Source organism: Xyrauchen texanus, chromosome 19 (genome assembly GCF_025860055.1).
Source record: "Xyrauchen texanus isolate HMW12.3.18 chromosome 19, RBS_HiC_50CHRs, whole genome shotgun sequence".
In the NCBI taxonomy this organism is placed as follows: domain Eukaryota; kingdom Metazoa; phylum Chordata; class Actinopteri; order Cypriniformes; family Catostomidae; genus Xyrauchen; species Xyrauchen texanus.
The window spans coordinates 11,406,688-11,428,339 of record NC_068294.1 but is presented as its reverse complement, the minus strand read 5'-3'; the positions used below and the strand labels follow the sequence as shown (position 1 = coordinate 11,428,339).

The 21,652-nt window shown below is 39.2% G+C and overlaps 1 protein-coding gene across 4 annotated transcripts in view; it reads left to right on the top strand.

Moving 5' to 3' along the window:
• Positions 1-618: 618 nt before the first annotated feature.
• LOC127659841 (RING finger protein 44) overlaps positions 619-21,652 on the top strand; it is a 41,584-nt gene continuing 20,550 nt past the window's right edge. Inside the window, exons 1-4 of one of the 4 annotated variants that reach the window (XM_052149794.1) lie at positions 619-950; positions 12,011-12,215; positions 20,726-20,945; positions 21,479-21,646. In XM_052149794.1, coding sequence (XP_052005754.1) covers positions 12,109-12,215; positions 20,726-20,945; positions 21,479-21,646 — 495 coding nt within the window. In that variant the 5' untranslated portion in view covers positions 619-950; positions 12,011-12,108. Of the gene's footprint in view, positions 951-9,364; positions 9,776-12,010; positions 12,216-20,725; positions 20,946-21,478; positions 21,647-21,652 lie in introns of those variants that run through there. The other 3 variants (XM_052149797.1, XM_052149795.1, XM_052149796.1) reach the window with 3 other exon arrangements.

Here is a 21,652-nt window from a genome sequence, read left to right as displayed (position 1 = left end):
ATTATTGTATTACCTTTTACACCTTTTATGTCTTCACTAAACATTTCCCTCCTAACATTTTTTTAACTTAAGTCAAAAAAAAATAAAAATTCTCGCGGCCCACCGGGAAATGTCACAGTTCTCCCGATGGCCAGTGCTCCTCTGCATGAAGAAACAAAGCTAGAATGACAATATATAGCCGTTATATTTTTCAGGATGTGCATCATTTCTGTTAAAGGTGAGATTCTGCTGTTCTCCTTCTGGCCAGTAGAGGGAGACAAAGAAAAACACACGATTTGATAGAGGTTTACGTAAGTGATCATTAGTTTTTCCAAAGCAGAAGCAAGGAATCCAAATAATCATGAAATATCTCCCTTATAGCCACATAAAGTTTTAATCAGAAAACAATACACGTTTATTAAGTCTGTGAAGTAAAAATATATAAATTAGGAAGTCAAAATACACCCTGTGCATGTCCAATGATAATTTCGTCTTAAATTAGTTTAATTGAATGTGAAGAATAGGACTGCAACACCTCGATGACCTAACCGTAGCCCTGTGATCTTGTAACCGAGACATGACATTGGGAGTTTACGGGGATAAGCTCTTACAGTGATTACGGTAGAGAAAGACAGCGGCCTCTAAATGCCCCATCTAAGGGGTATGTCACAGAACCCACGCAAATGGACTGTGCGGATGAGTTCGGGTTCTACTGAGTTCAGTGAATTCGGAAACTTGTGATGCGTTCAGGGGGGGATTGTTGTGCCCGAGACGCGACGAGTAATGCCAGAGTCTGCCGTGTATGCTCGCGCGACCGCCTGTTCGTACCTTTTCCCACGTCAGTGGTGAAATCCAAGGATTGTTCCATTAACAGGAACAGCTGAGGATAATGCCGCACCGAATATGGGAGAGAAGTGAAGGATTACAAGAAGAAATGTCAGCGATTGAGATGCTCACATATTAACAATCAGGTAACGCGCCAGAGTCTGCCTTGTATGCCCATGTCTTCGCGAGGATGGCGTGGTTTTCTGTGTCTTTTCGTGGTCTTGCATTCATCGCACATAGGCTTCGGTGTGTTTTTGTATCTTGTCCCCCTAAACCGTGAGCCCCTCCTTGTTTTGTAGCTGTAATGCTGTAATGTTTACATTGGATTGGAAGTGCAAGGATGGATTGGACGCGGGGTTTTGTCCCCTGAGGTTTTCTCACATGTGCATGATTTTGTGCACGCGCAGGGCAGGTTTCAAGACGGTCTAAAACATTTGAGCGATTTTCAAGGGAGGAACGTTAGGAAGGAAGGTTACATTGTGGTGCTTTCTCTGCAGTGTGCTGCAAAACTCCTCCTGGACTGTGCGTGATAAGTCGAATTCACTTATAACAAGTTATTCTGATTATTTAACGTATATAGTGAAGAAATGCTTCATTGTGACCCCATTCTAGTAGTCTGCTTCCTGCACTAGCTACAGAATATGCTGTATTCTCCCCGAGAAATAACATCTATAGCCTATATATTGTTTGTGATTTTTAGTTTATAAACTTTAAAGTGCATTGGACATATAAGGTCGACCCTCAGTTTTAATAGGTTTGTATCTGATATTGGCCGGCGCGCCATTTGGCGCAAGGCTTACGTAACAGACTGGGCTGTGACACACGGTCTCTGATGGAGAGGCAGATGAGAACTGCTGCTGCTTGATACAAATAGAGTTCATACTTAATGAGTTTGGTAAAGTTGGAAATATATTCACAGATTCGAACTTCCCGAATCAATAACTCATAAGCGAAACGTTGTTAAAAGACAAACGACGCCTCTTTCCAACCGTAGCAAGATAGACAAAGAGCTACTACCTAATTGTAATCAAAACAAGCCGTCCTCTGAGCTGGACAAATAACATTGATCTCTAGAGCAGTCAGCTGTGAGACCAGTGCGAAGGGACCGTCTACAAAGTGCAACACCAAAAAGCAAAACAACAAAAATATTTTGCATAATTTGGGGGAATTTGTTTTGGGAAAAATGTTCAATAACTTCACTCTTATACAGTGAAGTACCATCAAAATCACTTCACACATCAATGGTCTCCTGTTGGTTAAACTACAACACTTAGTTTGGAAAAATGTGCTTTTGCATTATATTGAATATTTTTCCCAATATAAATTCCCCAATATTATGCAAAAGCACATTTCTCCAAACTAATGGCACTTTTCCACTGCACATTATGGTTCCACTCGACTCGCCTCAACTCTACTCTCTGCAGTTTAGTGTCACCTCACCTTGGGTGGGATTATAGGTTAATCATCATAGTTGCGCCACCTCTACTGCCTTGAGATCATCTTAAACATGACCAAAACAATATCACAACCACTAGCTGTTAGCTACTAGCTCATTGTGCTTCATAAAGCAGTTGTTGCATGGTGATTTTACACAAGTGTAAAAGTTAAATTGGCCTGGTTGTATTAGAAGCAAGCTTCCAGTAGCTGGTCAACTAAATAAAGTGAAGCTTTCAAGCAGAGTATAGCGTTAACATAACAAAATGTACCATCCTCCATCGTGGATCAACGCCAGTCCAGGGCACTCTCCCTCTCATTGCTTGCCGGTTGAGATCCAGCATCCATTTGGTCGAACCACTTCCACTTCTCCTTGATGGTTCTGTAGTTACTTACGTTTTTTTTAAACTTTTCCCTACGCTGTTGGTAGGTCCGGTAGTAGCCGTGTGCGGCCAACAGCTGATACACTTCCTGAGAAGTGTTTCGCTCATCGCTAACGAGTGGACCGTCTGCACCTCGTTTATTGACCATGGTGTGGTTTTGCGCACAGCCATTTGTTTTTACACAATTCAAAAGTCCCGCGAACAAATTGTACTGTTATCGCTTTTGCTAACTTTAAAACGAGCAGGTTGATGTTGCGTGTCGGAAATCCAGTGACGATGGTAGTGAGGATTCTCCCTGACCAATCAGTGATCTGCCGGATTTTGACGTCACATTTAGTATCGGCTCGGCTCGATTGGAACCTCGGCCGAGGTGGTACTAAAATGTATAGATACCAGGTACTATCCACAGTGGATAACCCCCAAAAAGCGAGCAGAGTCGAGTTTAGTCGAGTTGTACCGTGCAGTGGAAAAGCCCCATAAGTGTTGTGGTATAAACAACTGGATACCTTTGATGTGTGAAGGGATTTTGGTGACACTACACTGCATAAGATTAAAGTTAAACTGAATATATTTTAGGGATGTGCAGCGAAGCTATTATCTGTATTTGGATCTGTCTCTGTATTCGGATAGAATCGGGTGTGGGCGGGGCTTAAACTGGTAAGTGCGTAAAAAATAAATGAAACTCAAATTTTTAAGTGTTACTCTTACATTTATAGTTTTATTAATGAAATATGCCTTGTATATGCATTTTCATAATAATAGCCTAATAATAATGAAAATAATATTTATTATTATTATTATACAATTATTATTTTAAATAATATTTCATTCTTTTTTTCTTACCAGATGAGGCTGAATTTGTAGGCTACATTAACAGTGGAATATGTTGTGGTTTCTCCTGGTATTTCAGATATTATATCCGCATGAAACAGTATTTTCGTTTGTCTGTTCATGTATAACAAGTTTATTCTGGAGGCAAGAGATGTCCAGCAAAATGTGAAATGTCAAGCACACATTTTGCTGTGAATAATAAATACAAATTCTAAAATAAATTAAATATAGCCTACTGTGACAGAAAGGAGGACATGCCGGGTTGTAATTATACACACCCGGTCCCTTATCAGGCTAATTAAGCATCCGAGAGGGATAAAGGCCGACAGCGGATGGTGGTGCAACAGAAAGAGATCATTTATGGGCAGCTGACCATCACGTGTGTATGTGTGTGTGTCTTTTGTTTAAGTTTTTCATTAAACTATTATTTATTTTGTCAAGCTGGTTCTCGCCTCCTCCTTTCCCATAATCCCCTTCACACCTACAAACAGGTGAAAGTCATGTAAATCTATCAGGAATATTTACAATAGGACACCATTATTTAGTTACATAATAATAATAATAATAATGATGTTACATTTATATTGCACCTTACCATTATTTTTACCTTTTTGAATAAGGTATCCAGCTTCAGGCACATCCCTAAACATTTTCCCAAGAACAATTCCCCAAAATGTATCAAAAGGCAATTTGTCCAAACTACGTGTTGTAGTATAATCAACAGGAGACGACTGACGTGTGATGTGATATTGGTGACACTACACACTTTGTAAGAGTGAAGTTATTCAATATTTTTGTTGTATTGCTTTTCGGTGTTTCACTTTGTAGACGGTCCCTTCGCACTGGTCTCACAGCTGACTGCTCTAGAGATCAATGTTATTTGTCCAGCTCAGAGGACGGCTTGTTTTGATTACAATTAGGTTGTAGCTCTTTGTCTATCTTGCTACGGTTGGAAAGAGGCATTCTTTGTTTTTGAACAACGTTTTGTTTATGAGTTATTGATCCAGGAAGTTTGAATCTGTTAATATATTTCCAACTTTACCAAAGTACATGATGCTCATTCTCCTTTTTCATGTAGCATAAAAACAATGGTTACAGAGTGCTTCATATTGAGTATATTGCTTATATACATGCAGATATATATACAGTTGCAATCAAAATTATTCAACCCCCCTGACCAGCAATACATTCTGGTGATGTGAATTAAAACACATCAATAAAACCTCAGTAAACACACAAAGTAAGTTTATGATACACATTTAAGTTATTTTGAGAACAAAGAGTTCAGTTTACCCACATTTTTAAATAAAAAAAAAAATAACTAATTCTCTATACAAATGTTGTGTCAATCATATGTGGTGCATCCTTTACCCATAATACCGTCAAATAAATGTTTCAGGAAAGTATTCTCACTCTTCGGACACCTCTCTATTGGTATCTTTACACATTTCTTATGAGCAAAAGCTTCCAGCTCATTGACATTCTATGGTTTATGTGCTGCCACTGCTTCCTTGAAATCCCAACAAAGATTTTCAATGGGATTTTAATGATGGAATGAAAGGGCCCTTCAAGGACATTCCACAACCCATCCCGGAAAGTCCAGTGATCACAGAGCTTCAATTTACACACTAAAGTCATCACATTTTTGCCAAATTGGCCTGATACATGATGGAATCCATGGCGCCGGTCACATAATCAGGATAGCATTTCCTGCAGTCACAAAACACCCCCAAAACAGGACTGACTCACCACCATGCTTGACCATTTCAGTTTAGTGTCATACATCCATAAAACCTTCTTCCAGGACTCCACAAGTCTTTCCAAATTCCTTCTTGAATATTCAAGTCAACATTTCCCTCAGTGAAGTTTTGCTTTCTTCCACACCCAAGAAGGTTGCTGTTGTACCATATTTAAAAATGTATGAATGGTGCTGCCAAATTTACATATTTAAGAAACCGCTACATGCAATAGGGGTTGAATAATTATGACATGGTTGTATTTAAAAAAAAAAATCCTGCTATTTAGAAATATTAGGTTATATATTCACTCTATGACATTGAATGTGTCACTCAACTGAGATAAACTCAGCAAAAAAATTTAAATAAAAGTCCTCTCACTTTCAACTACTTTTATTTTTAGTAGGTAAATACTTGTACTAACAAAAGATTCAACAACCAAGAAATAAACTGAACAAGTTTCACAGACATGTGACTAATAGAAATGGAATAATGTGTCCCTGAACAAAGGGGGAGTCAAAATCAAAAGTAAGTCAGTATCTGGTGTGGCCACAAGCTGCATTAAGTACTGCAGTCATCTCCTTCTCATGGACTGCACCAGATTTGCCAGTTCTTGCTGTGAGAGATTAACCCACTCTTCCACCAAGGCACTTGCGATTTGTCCGGACATTTCTGGGGGGGAATGGCCCTCGTCCACACCCTCCGATCCAACAGGTCCCAGACGTGCTCAATGGGATTGAGATCTGGGCTCTGTGCTGGCCATGGCAGAACACTGACATTCCTGATTTGCAGGAAATCACGCACTGAATGAGCAGTATGGCTGATGGCATTGTCATGCTCGAGGGTCATTTCAGGATGAGCCTGCAGGAAGGGTACCACATGAGGGAGAAGGAAGTCTTCCCTGTAACACACATCATTGAGATTGCCTGCAATGAAAACAAGCTCAGTCCAATGATGCTGTTACACACCGCCCCAGACCATGATGGACCCTCCACATCCAAAGCGATCCTGATCCAGAGTACAGGTCTCGGTGTAACGCTCATTCCTTTGATGATAAACGTGAGTCCGACCCCGCGAGTCACCCTGGTGAGACAAAACCACGACTCATCAGTGAAGAGCACATTTTTGCTAATCCTGTCTGGTCCAGGGAGGGTGGGTTTGTGCCCAGCGACATTGCTGCCAGTGATGTCTGGTAAGGACCTGTCTTACAACAGGCCTACAAGCCCTCAGTCCAGCCCCTCTCAGCATATTGCGGACAGTCTGAGCACTGATGGAGGGATTGTGCATTCCTGGTGTAACTCGGGCAGTTGTCGTTGCCATCCTGTACCTGTCCCGCATGTGTGATATTTGGATATACCGATCCTGTGCAAGTGTTGTTACACGTGGTCTGTCACTGCGAGGACAATCAGCTGTCCTTCCTGTATCACTGTAGCACTCTCATGGGCGTCTCACTGTACGGACATTGAAATGTATTGCTCTGGCCACTTCTGCAGACCTCATGCCTCCATGCAGCATGGCTAAGGGCCCTTACATATTCAACGCATCGGTACGCGTATGCGGCGCTACCCTTCGGCCGCCATTATCTGTCGATGCGTAGCCAAATGTGTCATCCTAGTTTTTGATACGCGACGCACCGATGCACGCAATACTATGCGTTGTCGGTGGGGGCGACATTGCAAGTATTGTACATTAATTCAAGTATATTATGTTTACAGAAGAAGATTTGAATACAATGGCGGGCGAAGAGGAAAAATTATGCGAGCTTATACGCATACATCCGCATTTATATTTAAATGTCTCTCCTCGTCCATGCTTCGCATTGGAAGCACCAGAGACACAAACTCACCATCCTGATCTCTTTTTTGGTTTAAAGGGCGAACATACCACTGTCTATCTCTGCGCTGCCTTTGATGCCGCCTATGTAAAATCAGCAATATGCACACATCTTCAGTTGCCAGTTTGATCTGAATATGACGTGACCCGACTCTACTAATTTCACCAGACTCTACTACCCCCTGTTGCGGGAGCGGTGTAGCTCTTTGTCTACCCGTGACGCGTGCGTCTGCTTGCGTCCACTGTTTAGACTATGAAAGGGAGCGCGTCGCTCGCGTTGCTTGCTCGCGTTGACTATGTAACGGCCCTAAGGGACCCTGGGCATCTTTCTTTTGGTGTTTTTCAGAGTCAGTAGAAAGTTCTCTTTAGTGTTCTAAGTTTTTATAACTGCGACCTTAATTGCCTACTGTCTGTAAGCTGTTAGTGTCTTAACGACCGTTCCACAGATGCATGCTCATTAATTGTTTATGGTTCATTGAACAAGCATGGAAAACATTGTTTAAAGCCCTTACAATAAAGATCTGTCAAGTTATTTAGATTTTTGAAAATTATCTTTAAAATACAGTGTCCTGAAAAAGGGATGTTTATTTTTTTTTTGCTGAGTTTAGATGTAGGCTAATGTTTAAAAATTCTGGGTCATCAGAGAAGCTTACCTTGTATTTATATTTAGAACCCCAATACAATTGTTAATTTTTAGTTCATAGTGCATTAAATTATGTTAAATAATACAACTTTTGATTTAAATTTGTTTTACTACTATATGTTAAATTAACATTAACCAAGATTAATAAATGCTGTAAGAGTATTGTTCATTGTTAATGTTAACTTGTGTTGTTAACAAATGGAACCTTATTGTAAAGTGTTTCTGTAATTGAAACTACTTACTTGTAGCAGTGATTTAGTGAATTCATCCCAAGCATTTTTGTAGACATCACTTCAGATCACAATGTGAAATCTTGGTTCTGTTTGTTTGCTGCTTGGTGGTGATTTGACAAAGCTCAATCGACAGCATTTGTGGCATATTGTTGATTACCACAAACATTTATTTTGACTTGCCCCTCTTTTTCTTTAAAAAAAAAAGCAAAAATCTGGGTTACAGTGAGACATTTACAATGGAAGTGAATGGGGCCCATTTTGGCAGGGTAACACAGAAATGTGAAGCTGAGAATTTTTATAAAAGCACTTTCATAAATTTCTCTGTATATTATTTGAGCTGTAAAGTTGTTTAAGTTGTGATATTTACAGTCATTTTAGGGTCTGTTGACAAAATATTTTCATGGCAACAAAAGGTTAGTGATTTGAATCACTCTAAAATCATGTTTGCATGCATATTGTTTACGTCTTGTGGTTATACTTTTGAAAAAAATAAATAATTGGCCCCTATTCACTTCCATTGTGATTGTCACATTGTTAACTAGATTTTTTTGCTTTTTTTTTAAAAGAAAACGAGGGACAAGTCAAAATAAATGTTTGTGATAATCAACAATATGCCACAAATGCTGTTGACTGAGTTTTACTTGTATTGAACACAGAATATTAATTTAATCTTTATCCTTTAATGTAATGAGACATAGGAGAGGGTCAAAATTTTAAGAGGACCACAAGTTACCTTTCGAGCAGATGAATAATCAGAAGTTTAAATAGAATAAGAAGAACGTTCTCATTTGCAAATAGCAGTTTGTTCCAGCCCTGATCCCAGCTTAAAGTTGAGATGCTGATTGAATTGATTTGAAATGATATTTACCCTGGGCTTTGACATGAATACAAGCTTGTTTATAAGGAAGTCATTAATTAGATGCTGTCTTGTTAAATGATCATTTCCACATGGCTGTGTTGTCGGCTGCATCACCCTTGTCCGATAACTGCTACATTTTCCTTGTGACAAACTACTTCCTCCTTATCAGAGACTACACATGCAACCTCAAAATGGCATAGTAAATCATTTCCCATGACATGGCGTTGGATTTGGTAGAATCCAAGTGCTCTGCCCAGGGCCGTAGCTAATGGGGTGAGAGGTGTGTATACATGTGTATACAGTCAGGGGGCCAAGAATCATTGCCCTGCTTTGTTTAAAGCACTTTTTGTCTTGTGATAAGAAAACATTCACAACAAAAATGATCTGTGACTCCATCTGTTGGATTGCAAAAGCATTGTACCTTTAGGTTGCTGCAAAAAAAAAAAAACTACTTTGTACAAACTTTAAATTGGGACTAGGGCTGGAGCAATTCTACCAGACACCAACAATATCTCATAAGTGACTGGCTGCCTCGATCTCTTGCGGAGGTTTCGAGTAGAGGAAGAAGGCGTGACTATACATGCACACAACCACAACAATATTGAACATCACACGACACAGGACCGAAAACACGGAGCGAGGAATGTCACAGATCAAACATAGCTTGAGTGCATCGGATATCCTAATAATAAAGAAAACAACAATTGCATGGTATTGCAAGTTTGTAGGCTCACAAGTGGAGATAAGTTAACAGATGTTCGTCTGCAGAAGAATAGAGTTTCCTATGCTGGAGATCAGTGCCTATTCAACATCAACAACCTTAAGCTCGTGGAAGTAAATGAGGAAACGGAGGAGACTTCCTTATGAGCCTTGAGCGTTTGCTAGTTTGTCTGGACGATTTCTCTCGCAACACTTTGCAAGTTCACGAAACCAAACAGCCTGCGTCGTTTTTGGTCGCCAACAAACATCGCGTGGACGAGTTGGAAACTCGCGCCATTGAAAACAAGTAAGCTCGGCTGGTACGTTCACACTTTAAATGCGGTTCAACGGACACAGAGCTGTCGTTTACCACCTCTGATACAACTGTAAACAGTTTGACTTCCAAACATTGCATTTAAAACGTTCAAATGGCTCAGTTCTGGCGTTTAAACCAAGCTAGTTTCCCTTTGTCAAACGGGCATCCCTGCATTTCCTGTTTAGGGCTTGGGGATTGTCCGCTCAAGCTATGTGCTAACGACGGTAGCAGCGAAGCACTTGAGAAGTGAATGCAATTCGTTTTTATTCAACGCACAAGCTCAGTGCAACCGAGAAATAGTGTTTACTAAAGCATGAGCGCACCTGTGGATGTTTGCAGTTTACACGAGCCCCGCGGGCATATGGAAAACTTCGGCCTCGCGACTCTTTTGTGCTGTTGTTGATGTGCGCTGCTGGGCCACAGTGACACTTTGAAGGGGTTTATACATGGGGGATGTGCGCACCCGTCGTGTCAAATATGAGCCGTGTTTAAATCATATCACCTAGCCGTTATATATTATTATCGCATGTGAAGTACGTAGGGTACTACTGTGTTTGGTGGCGCTCCTTTGTTGTTGCATTGTCTGTATCGGAGCACATGGCACTCCACGCTTTTGTTGTTGAAGTTACAGCTCCCCCTCTTTGTGGCACATCTGCGCCGTCTTTCCCTTAAACACAGGTTCTTTTATCAACATTTGACGAAATTAGTTTTCTAATAAACGTGGCTCTGTGCGTTTAACTTATGTAAAGTGTATCATTATGTTGGAAAGTGTATTCATGTTTACAGAGGAGATATACGAATTAATGCATATTCCACCCATTGTGATAAGGTGGTGATAAGGAATGATCAAAAATGTAGGATACCATTTTTTTTATTCATTCTACATTTTTCCGTAATGGTCTATCAATTTTTGTCTTATAGTTTGTGACATAAATGGTTTAGAAATGTGGTATTGCAGGCCACCCAGCCTTCTGGCATACTAATACGATTAAACTTGTTTTGAACCAATGGCACAGGCCATATATAATCCACTAGTGAGCAGCTTGTTGAGGATAATGTTGGTATACTTCTTTAAGATTGCACCGTTTTGAGTTTGAGAAAAAAAAATCTGCCTAGACAATTTTGTAATGCTCCCATAACCACGAAATACATGAAAAATCTGATATGGCCATATGAACATAGGCTATATAACATTTTAGATTATGTAGTTAAGCATATGTACACAATATATATATTTCCACTAGTATTTGGGAAAATGTTTCATGTATGAAAATGGCAATTTCTGTAGTATTTTGAAATATATGTACAAGTATGTGACTATCAGTGAAACCCATATATGAAAATATTATTTGTGTTTAGCATATAATGCCATATTTCATATATTTGTATAGGAATGCCAGGGAGTATTAATGTTGTGTTCCAGGCCGGGAAAAATCATGAACGTTTTTATAGTTTATTGAATCATTGAACGTTTATTTATTTTTTATACAGTTTGCTTTTAAATATTTAATCAGCTAGTTCTTCTGTAGAGTAAATAATTGTTATGTGATAGCAAATTAATCTTTTGAGTAGGTTATTTTCTATGAATCAGGTGAACCGATTTACAAAAGTCTGAATGATTCGTTTGGGAATCAGGCCCAGATAGTTTGACATTTTTCATCTGGAAAGTTTCACAATCTAAATAACATCTGCTAAACATCATAAAAAGGTCAGATTTACAAACATTCTAAATCATAAACATCTCAAAGACTTCTGATGAATGTCTTATTGACATCCGAGAGGAAACATCATATAGATGTATTGCAGATGAGCAAACAACCTAAAAATACATCTTCCAGGTGTAAACACACACATCAAATAAACGTCTGGGTGATGTTCGTGTGCTATCAGGGAAAGAACTGGAAAGGTCAATGGAAATTCAGTGGTCAGTGTGCAAACCCTGTAACTTGGGGTCAGTTTTTTTTTTTTTACCTTAGGCTAAAATAACCCTGGTTATGCTTCATAATATTGTTTTAAAGCAGTGTCAAAATAAGTGAAATTGATTTAACCCAGGGTTAAAAAATCATTAAACATACAGTAGTCTGAAATGCCTATAAAATACTTAGCACTTTCTCAATTGTTGCATTAAATGCGTTTTTTTGTTTGGCTTGTTATTGTTACTATTGCACTGAAAATGTCTTTCTCTGCTGTACAAACCCACAAAACCTCTTTGTTCTTCTATTTCTTGTGTTTTGGACAGAGTTACGACAATTACTCTGTTAGAGGTTGTTTGACACAAGTGCCTCTTGCAATACTGGTCCCCCACCCCAGGTGTGACTCATTCGCACGACGTCACAAATGCGACCATGGGAAGTAGCAGTGAGTAGGCGGCCATCAACAGCCCCTTTAAACCAGAGGAGGGTCGTCGGGGAGCCTTGCATCACCCCTCTGCACCTGAGGAGAAGGTGAGATGCCCACTGTGTTCACTTTGATGCACAAAGCGATCGCTCGTTTAATCTGCAATTTCTTTACAGCAGCCAAAAACGGTTATATATTTTGTTGATATCCTTTAATTGAAGGTGGTGTGGCCTAGTGTTTAAAAATCTGGGCTGATGATGATAAGGTTGTAGGTTCAAGTTCTGTAAGGACAATCCATGAGCTATCACCATTGTTTTCTTAATTTTTGATTTACAGTGGGTACCGAAAGTATTCAGACCCCCTTAAATTTTTCACTCTTTGTTATATTGCAGCCATTTGCTAAAATCATTTAAGTTCATTTTTTTTCCTCATTATTGTACACACAGCACCCCATATTGACAGAAAAACACAGAATTGTTGACATTTTTGCACATTTATTAAAAAAGAAAAACTGAAATATCACATGGTCCTAAGTATTCAGACCCTTTGCTGTGACACTCATATATTTAACTCAGGTGCTGTCCATTTCTTCTGATCATCCTTGTAGGGATGCACCGAAATGAAAATTCTGGGCCGAAACCGAAATTTTTACCTATTTAAAAAAAAAAAAATGTTGTGTATAATTGTATTAATTTTATACTTTTTCATTAATTTCATGAATTTAATGAATCTGAATTGAAATCTACAAACAAAAAATAAATCACACTTTTATTGAAAGTAACACCAAAATTGGACAAAAAATATATTAAAACTATATTAAATATTCTTCTTCTTTCAGTTCTGTAAAAATCTAATTTTACAGATTTTATTAACAATTATCCAAATAATGTAAAGTTTTAGAAAACTATTATATGAAAAACAACAGTCAAGTAATGAACTTAGCTAGCATCTTTCAAAAAGTTTAATATGCAACAGTAATTTTAATTAAAACAAAAGGCAGAACACAGAATGGCAGAGGGCCTCTATTCCACTGATCTATATAGAACTATAATATATAATTATATATATAGATCAGTGCTCTATTCTGTTTATGTAAACGTATATACACTTTAAGTGAAAATTATTGTGCAAAACAACAGTGCAAAACAGCAATAATTGAACTAAATCCAAAGGCAACTGTAAACGACAGATATATCCTCAAGTGAAGAACAAGTGTAATGTAATTGCTATACACGTCATATTGGACCGGTTTCTATTTAAGTACAAGTGACAGGTTTCTCTTCAAGAACAAAAGTTGCTACATTTCATCAAGAACATGAGATGCTGCACTGAACAGTCGCTCACTCTCTGTGCTGGTGCTTGGGCAGATAAATACCTGTGCGCAATCCGCGCAAGCAAAGGAAAGCGGTCTTTGTTAATGCGACCGTAGTCAAGGGGATTGTCGCTTCTGGCGTAGTTCAGCTAGATACGCCTCAAGTTGTGTTGTAGCAGCGCTAGGTGTGGCACTGCTGTGGATCGGGGCGCTTTCCTGTAGAATCTCTTGCTGTACTCTGTGTGTGTGTGTGTGTGTGTGTGTGTGTGTGTGTGTGTATATATATATATATATATATATATATATATATCTTGAAAGTTCTGCTGAACAAACACTGCAGATCGCAAATTTGATGTCCTTATCAGAAACTTTGAAGAATTTCCACACCGCTGACATGATCGGCCTTTGTTTGGTAGCGCCGCGATAAGGGCTAGATCGATCCAGAGTGAAATCAGAGCACTGAGGGGCGGGGCGAGGAGGTATATATTTTCGGCCTTTTTTCTCTTTCGGCCGAAAATTTTCGGCGGCCGAAAATTCGGTGCATCCCTACATCCTTGAGATGGTTCTACACCTTCAATTGAGTCCAGCTGTGTTTGATTATACTGATTGGACTTGATTAGGAAAGCCACACACCTGTCTATATAAGACCTTACAGCTCACAATGCATGTCAGAGCAAATGAGAATCATGAGGTCAAAGGAACTGCCTGAAGAGCTCAGAGACAGAATTGTGGCAAGGCACAGATCTGGCCAAGGTTACAAAAAAATTTCTGCTGCCCTTAAGGTTCATAAGAGCACAGTGGCCTCCATAATCCTTAAATGGAAGACGTTTGGGATGACTAGAATCCTTCCTAGAGCTGGCCGTCCGACCAAACTGAGCTATCGGGGGAGAAGAGCCTTGGTGAGAGAGGTAAAGAAGAACCCAAAGATCACTGTGGCTGAGCTCCAGAGATGCAGTCGGGAGATGGGAGAAAGTTGTAGTAAGTCAACCATCACTGCAGCCATCCACCAGTCGGGGCTTTATGGCAGAGTGGCCCGACGGAAGCCTCTCCTCAGTGCAAGACACATGAAAGTCCGCATGGAGTTTGCTAAAAAACACCTGAAGGACTCCAAGATGGTGATAAATGAGATTCTCTGGTCTGATGAGACCAAGATAGAACTTTTTGGCCTTAATTCTAAGCGGAATGTGTGGAGAAAACCAGGCACTGCTCATCACCTGTCCAATACAGTCTCAACAGTGAAGCATGGTGGTGGCAGCATCATGCTGTGGGGGTGTTTTTCAGCTGCAGGGACAGGACGACTGGTTGCAATCGAGGGAAAGATGAATGCGGCCAAGTACAGGGATATCCTGGACGAAAACCTTCTTCAGAGTGCTCTGGACCTCAGACTGGGCCGAAGGTTCACCTTCCAAAAAGACAATGACCCTAAGCACACCGCTAAAATAACGAAGGAGTGGCTTCACAACAACTCCGTGACTGTTCTTGAATGGCCCAGCCAGAGCCCTGACTTAAACCCAATTGAGCATCTCTGGAGAGACCTGAAAATGGCTGTCCACCAACGTTTACATCCAACCTGACAGAACTGGAGAGGATCTGCAAGGAGGAATGGCAGAGGATACCCAAATCCAGATGTGAAAAACTTGTTGCATCTTTCCCAAAAAGACTGAAATACTGAACAAAGGGTCTGAATACTTAGGACCGTGTGATATTTCAGTTCTTCTTTTTTAATAAATGTGCAAAAATGTCAACAATTCTGTGTTTTTCTGTCAATATGGGGTGCTGTGTGTACAATAATGAGGAAAAAAATGAACTTAAATGATTTTAGCAAATGGCTGCAATATAACAAAGAGTGAAAAATTTAAGGGGGTCTGAATACTTTCCGTACCCACTGTATTTTTGTTGGCAATCTATAATTGGAGGTGGTGTGGCCTAGTGTTTATAAATCTGGGCTGATGACGATAAGGTTGTAGGTTCAAGTTCTGTAAGGAACAATCCATGAGCTATCACCATTGTTTTCTTAATTTTGGATTTATTTTTGTTGGCAATCTATAATTGGAGGTGGTGTGGCCTAGTGGTTAAAAATATGGGCTTTAACCAAGAGGGTTTTTGTTCAAACTCGTCAAAGGGAAATCCATGATCTATTGCCATTTAAAAATTGCATGTATGCATTTGGCAGATGCTTTTATCCAAAGCGATTTAAAGTGCATTCAGTTGGGCTACAGGTGTATTTATTAAAGATCTGACCTTGAACCAGAAGGTTGCAGGTTCAAGTCCTGCAATGAACAATCCATAAGATTTTGCCATTGGTTTATGAGTTTTGGACATATTTTTTCTGACAATCCATTATTGAAGGTGTTGTGTCCTAGTGAGTACTAGGGTTGGGCGATATGGCTTCAGAATTTATATCTCAATATTTTTCAGCAAATTGACTAAATTCGGTATACATCTCGATAATTATGTTTTTGCTCTGAAATAGCATGAAAGTGATTTTTTTTATTTTATCAGAGGAACCATAATTTCATCTAAACAGCCATTGTAGCCATGTAGAATTAATATTTCAAAGGCATTAAATACAAATCTATTTAAAAACTATGAAGGCATGTTTCCCACAGTTTTTCACTAAATTAACACAAGGAGTAAAATAATCATTGTCATTGATTTGCACATTTCTACTTATATTTAACATACAATCATATATGGAAGCCAAATAAAAATCTTATGTACCTTCATAAATTTTTACTAAAACATTTTTCTTTGTGAATGAACAAGGTGTGCAAAAACAACTTCACTTATTTGTTGGAAACCAGGTGAATATTGCATCATACTGAATTATTACTGTGGAACCCAGTCAAGTTTATTTCTATAATATAATATGGAATTGTTATTATTTTCAGGATAATATTTGTTAAAGATAAATTAATATATTTCTGTCCTATTTACTTCACCCTAAACTGGGGTTTTTATTGACACTGCATGCAGTCATGTTGATTTCACCTTCACCAGGAGCTTTTATTATGAAACGGGGCAATGTTTGTATGATAAGTTCTGAGTTTCACATATTGTGAACTGCTGTCAAACTCTCCTTTACTGTTCCACGTTTGTAGATTTGTATAATAAGTTACTAATTCACGTTTGTACATGAATGCTTGTACTGGCCGTACTTCACAATGCAGGTGAACTGTGCTAAAAACACGTGCCCATGAGACCTGCGGCCACACGTGCACACAGATCAGCATGACGGCGGTGCGTTCTGAAGCACATACAGGTGAAACTCGAAAAATTAGAATATCGTGCAAAAGTTCATTAATTTCAGTAATTCAACTTAAAAGGTGAAACTAATATATTATATAGACTCATTACAAGCAAAGTAAGATATTTCAAGCCTTTATTTGATATAATTTTGATGATTATGGCTTACAGCTTATGAAAACCCCAAATTCAGAATCTCAGAAAATTAGAATATTACATGAAATCAATAAAAAAAAAAAAGGATTTTAAATACAGAAATGTCGGCCCTCTGAAAAGTATAATCATGCATGTGTACTCAGTACTTGGTTTGGGCCCCTTTTGCATTAATTACTGCCTCAATGCGGCGTGGCATGGATGCTATCAGCCTGTGGCACTGCTGAGGTGTTATGGAAGACCAAGATGCTTCAATAGCGGCCTTCAGCTCTTCTGCATTGTTTGGTCTCATGTCTCTCATCTTTCTCTTGGCAATGCCCCATAGATTCTCTATGGGGTTCAGGTCAGGCGAGTTTGCTGGCCAATCAAGCACAGTAATACCATGGTCATTGAACCAGGTTTTGGTACTTTTGGCAGTGTGGGCAGGTGCCAAGTCCTGCTGGAAAATGAAGTCAGCATCTCCATAAAGCTTGTCTGCTGAAGGAAGCATGAAGTGCTCTAAAATGTCCCGGTAGGCGGCTGCGTTGACTCTGGACTTAATAAAGCACAGTGGACCAACACCAGCCGATGACATGGCTCCCCAAACCAACACAGACTGTGGAAACTTCACACTGGACTTCAAGCATCTTGGATTGTGTGCCTCTCCATTCTTCCTCCAGACTCTGGGACCTTGGTTTCCAAATGAGATGCAAAATTTGCTCTCATCAGAAAAGAGGACTTTGGACCACTGAGCAACAGACCAGTTCTTTTTTTCTTTAGCCCAGGTAAGGCGTTTGACATTTGAAGCCCATGTCCAGGACCCGTCTGTGTGTGGTGGCTCTTGATGCAGTAACTCCAGCCTCAGTCCACTCCTTGTGAAGCTCCCGACACATTTGAATGGCCTTTTCCTGACAATACTCTCCAGGCTACGGTCATCCCTGCTGCTTGTGCACCTTTTTCTTCCACACTTTTCCCTTCCACTTAACTTTCTATTAATGTGCTTTGATACAGCACTTTGAAAACATCCAACTTCTTTTGCAATTACCTTTTGAGGCTTTCCCTCCTTGTGGAGGGTGTCAATGATGGTTTTCTGCACAACTGTCAGGTCAGCAGTCTTCCCCATGATTGTGAATTCAACTGAACCAGACTGAGAGACCATTTAAAGGCTCAGGAACCCTTTGCAGGTGTTTAGCTGATTAGAGTGTGACACTTTGAGCCTACAATACTGAACCTTTTCACAATATTCTAATTTTCTGAGATTCTGAATTTGGGGTTTTCATAAGCTGTAAGCCATAATCATCAAAATTATATCAAATAAAGGCTTGAAATATCTTACTTTGCTTGTAATGAGTCTATATAATATATTAGTTTCACCTTTTAAGTTGAATTACTGAAATTAATGAACTTTTGCACGATATTCAAATTTTTCGAGTTTCACCTGTATAGACCATGTTTATCTGTCTTTTATCGCATCCTTTGGGGCAGTTAAATAATCACATATGTTCGTCCCTCCATTTATGTTATTTTAATGAGTTATACAGCCCTGAAGGATCTGAAAATTAGCCTACTGATGCACTCTATGAAACTTAATGGCCAAATAAAAGCCTCATTAAAATAATTGCGATATTCATAATATTGTTGAATTATATACATCGTCAGCAAAATCATTGTGATTATATTGTGGGTTTTCGATGTATCGCCCAGCACTAGTGGTTAAAGATTTGGGCTGATAACGAGAAGGTTGTAGGTTCAAGTCCCGCAAGGACCATTCCATAAGCTGTTGCTAATGCTTTATGAATTTTGGACATTTTCATTATTGGAGGAGGTGTGTCCTAGTGGTTAAAAATTTGGGCTGGTAACATGAAGGTTGCAGGTTCAAATCCTGCAATTAGCAATTCCTAAGCAATTGCCAATGTTTTATTAGTTTTAATTATTTTTAGCCTGTAATCCATAATTGGCGGTGGTAGGGCTGGGCGATATGATGATATCATGGTGACAATATATAGAGTCAATCGACTGAGATTTTGCTATATTATGGTATGTAAATATCCATGTGTGCAGACTGACTGTGTCTATCAGTGGGCATGGTTTACGTGAAACTGAAACCAAGCTTGAGAGGGAAATTAATTTGCTGGGTATTTGCCCTTGCTGGTTTAATGCCAGATTCAAGGAATTATGCAGATCAGATAACGGAGCAAATGCGCCCACAAACTCGATTTTGCGTCACTGTGATCCAGATAACTAGATCGTCTCTTTAACATGCAGAGATGGAGGTGACTACACATCATTTGATGAAGTTTTGCTGATGTGATCAAAAGAAAAGTTAAGAAAATTAAGTGGCGCTTGTTATTAAAATGGGTGCAACATCTGGTTCACAAAAGTACATTTAGAAAAATGTCATCTGGAAACTGTTGCGTGACAATTACATTCCCACTACTTAGTAGGTCCTTGTGGTGGCACGGTTACCTCAATCCAGGTGGTGGATTGAGGTAACCTCCGCTTCTGAGACAGTCAAGCCGAGCATATTATCACGTGGCTTGTTGTGCATGACACTGCGGAGGCTCATGCTACTCTCCGCGTTCCACGTACAACTTCCCACGTGCCCTATTGAGAGCGAGAACCACAAATCATTACCACGAGGAGGTTACCCCATGTGACTCTACTCTTCCTAGCAACCGGGCCAATATGGTTGCTTAGGAGACCTTGCTGGAGTCACTCAGCACACCCTGGATTCGAACTCACGACTCCAGGGGTGGTAGTCAGCATCAATACTAGGTCCCTTTTTAAATTTTTTGTGCAAGAAATGTTTATAAATATATTTTATGTTTATTTTCTGCAAGACGTGTTATGTTCGTTGTGTATTTTCTACTAAAATTATGTGATAAATTCTTTGTTACTTTGCTTTGAAAAGATCTTCAGTTTATTGAGGAAAGTTTATAATAAATCTGGTCAACGACATATACTGAAATGTGGTATAATTAAAAATTCAGTATCATGGTAAGGTTGATTTAAAACTGAGTGTTTATTTTATTTTTAACTGTCAAGTTCTTAATAAAGAGAAAAATATGAAAGCGGAAGAGGTTTTCATTAAAAAAGTATTTATTTCACTCACTATTTCTAAATAATATAGGCATTACAATATGGTTATTTATTATGTGAACTTATTTTTATTGGTTTTCCGGAAAGAAAGAAAAAAAAAATAAAAAATTATATATATATATTGCGATATACACTATATTGTGATATAACATTACTGATATCGTGATATACCTAAAGATTTTTGTCATATTGCCCACCCATAGGCGGTAGTTTGGTGTAGTGGTTAAAAATCTGGGCTGGTAAATAGAAGGTTATATGTTGCAGTCTCGTCGGGTCAATCAATGCGATACCACCATTATTTAGTAAATTTAGGATAAATATTTAGTTGATAAATGTTGCAGGTTCAAATCCCGCTAGGACCAATGCTCAAGCTATCGTCAGTGTTTTATGAATTGTGGACCGATATTTGTCTATAATCCATCAGTGGAGGGGGTTTGGCCTAGTGGTTAAAGATCTGGGATGGTAACCAGGTTGTACGGTCAATTCCCGCAATGAGCAAACATTGAGCTATCGCCAGTGTTTTAGGAGTGTTTGCCTTATTTTTAGTTAGTTGTCCATAATTGGAGGTGCTGTGGCCTAGTGGGAAAAAATATGGGCTGGTAATTGGAAGCACCTACAAGGATGTAACCTACATTTTCAAGTCCCACAAGGGGCAATCCATAAGCTTTCTCCTTAGTACCTTTTCCTTTAACCCAGCTTGTTCCAGGGGGATTGTCCCTGTAATGTTCTGTTTGGAAAGAACATTACAGGGACAAGTAATCTGTTTGGGGGAAAAAGGTGCCTGTTAAATGATTGCTTACGTGCATTATTTGTGTGTCCATGTACTAGTCCTCAAGTTCGGCATCAGTGGGGGCAGCGAGATAGACCTGCTGTACACACTTCCCTGCATCAAGATGAGAACTTCCACCACCCGGTCTTCTCCCAGCATCAGCAGATTCCCTTAGATGAGTCCAGGCAATATAGCCACAACAGTGCACCTCCACGTATGCTGCATACTGCCACACAACCCCCCCAACAGAGCTCCATCATGGTGGATGTTCATGAACAGGTATTAGCAGAAAAAAAAAGATATTCATTCATACATCACAGCAAATGTATCAGTTGTTTGTTTTGACCCTGATATTAAAGTCTACATTGATAATCTGGGATTCAATATCTACTTTATACCTGAAAATAAACAGTTTTAGAATTTTTAAACAAACATAATGACAAAATAAAGAAGAATATTTAAGATTATGCTGTATTTCTCAGTTGCTAATACAATAAGAAAATTTGTGCCATTGATCACAATTTCGTTCAACTGAAGCATGCAAGATGCTCTTTAGAACACACTCTCATGCTGGATAACATGGATCATTAAGCTTTGCTCAAACTTATGGAGTGCATGCTGTAATCAAGTAAAAGGGGAACACACTACATACTAGGAAATTATAATATTCATGTTAATATTCCAATTCAACTTTTCACTAATATGTTTATTGTGATAAAATAATTTAATCTCATTTTTTTAATGTAAATATTCTAATATGTTTAAGTCATGTGTTTTTAACAAGTAACTTAAACTTTATGTTGTCCTTGAAGATGCATCAAGGATCAGTTCCGATATCTTACACAGTTACCACAGTGACGACCCACGGTTTTCCCATCCACACCGGGCAACCTATCCCAGCCTGCAATGCTCAGCAGCTCCCAGCATGCTCGGTAATGTTCAGCGGACAGCTCTCTCTGCTCTGCTGCCTTCCTCCTCCAGTGAGT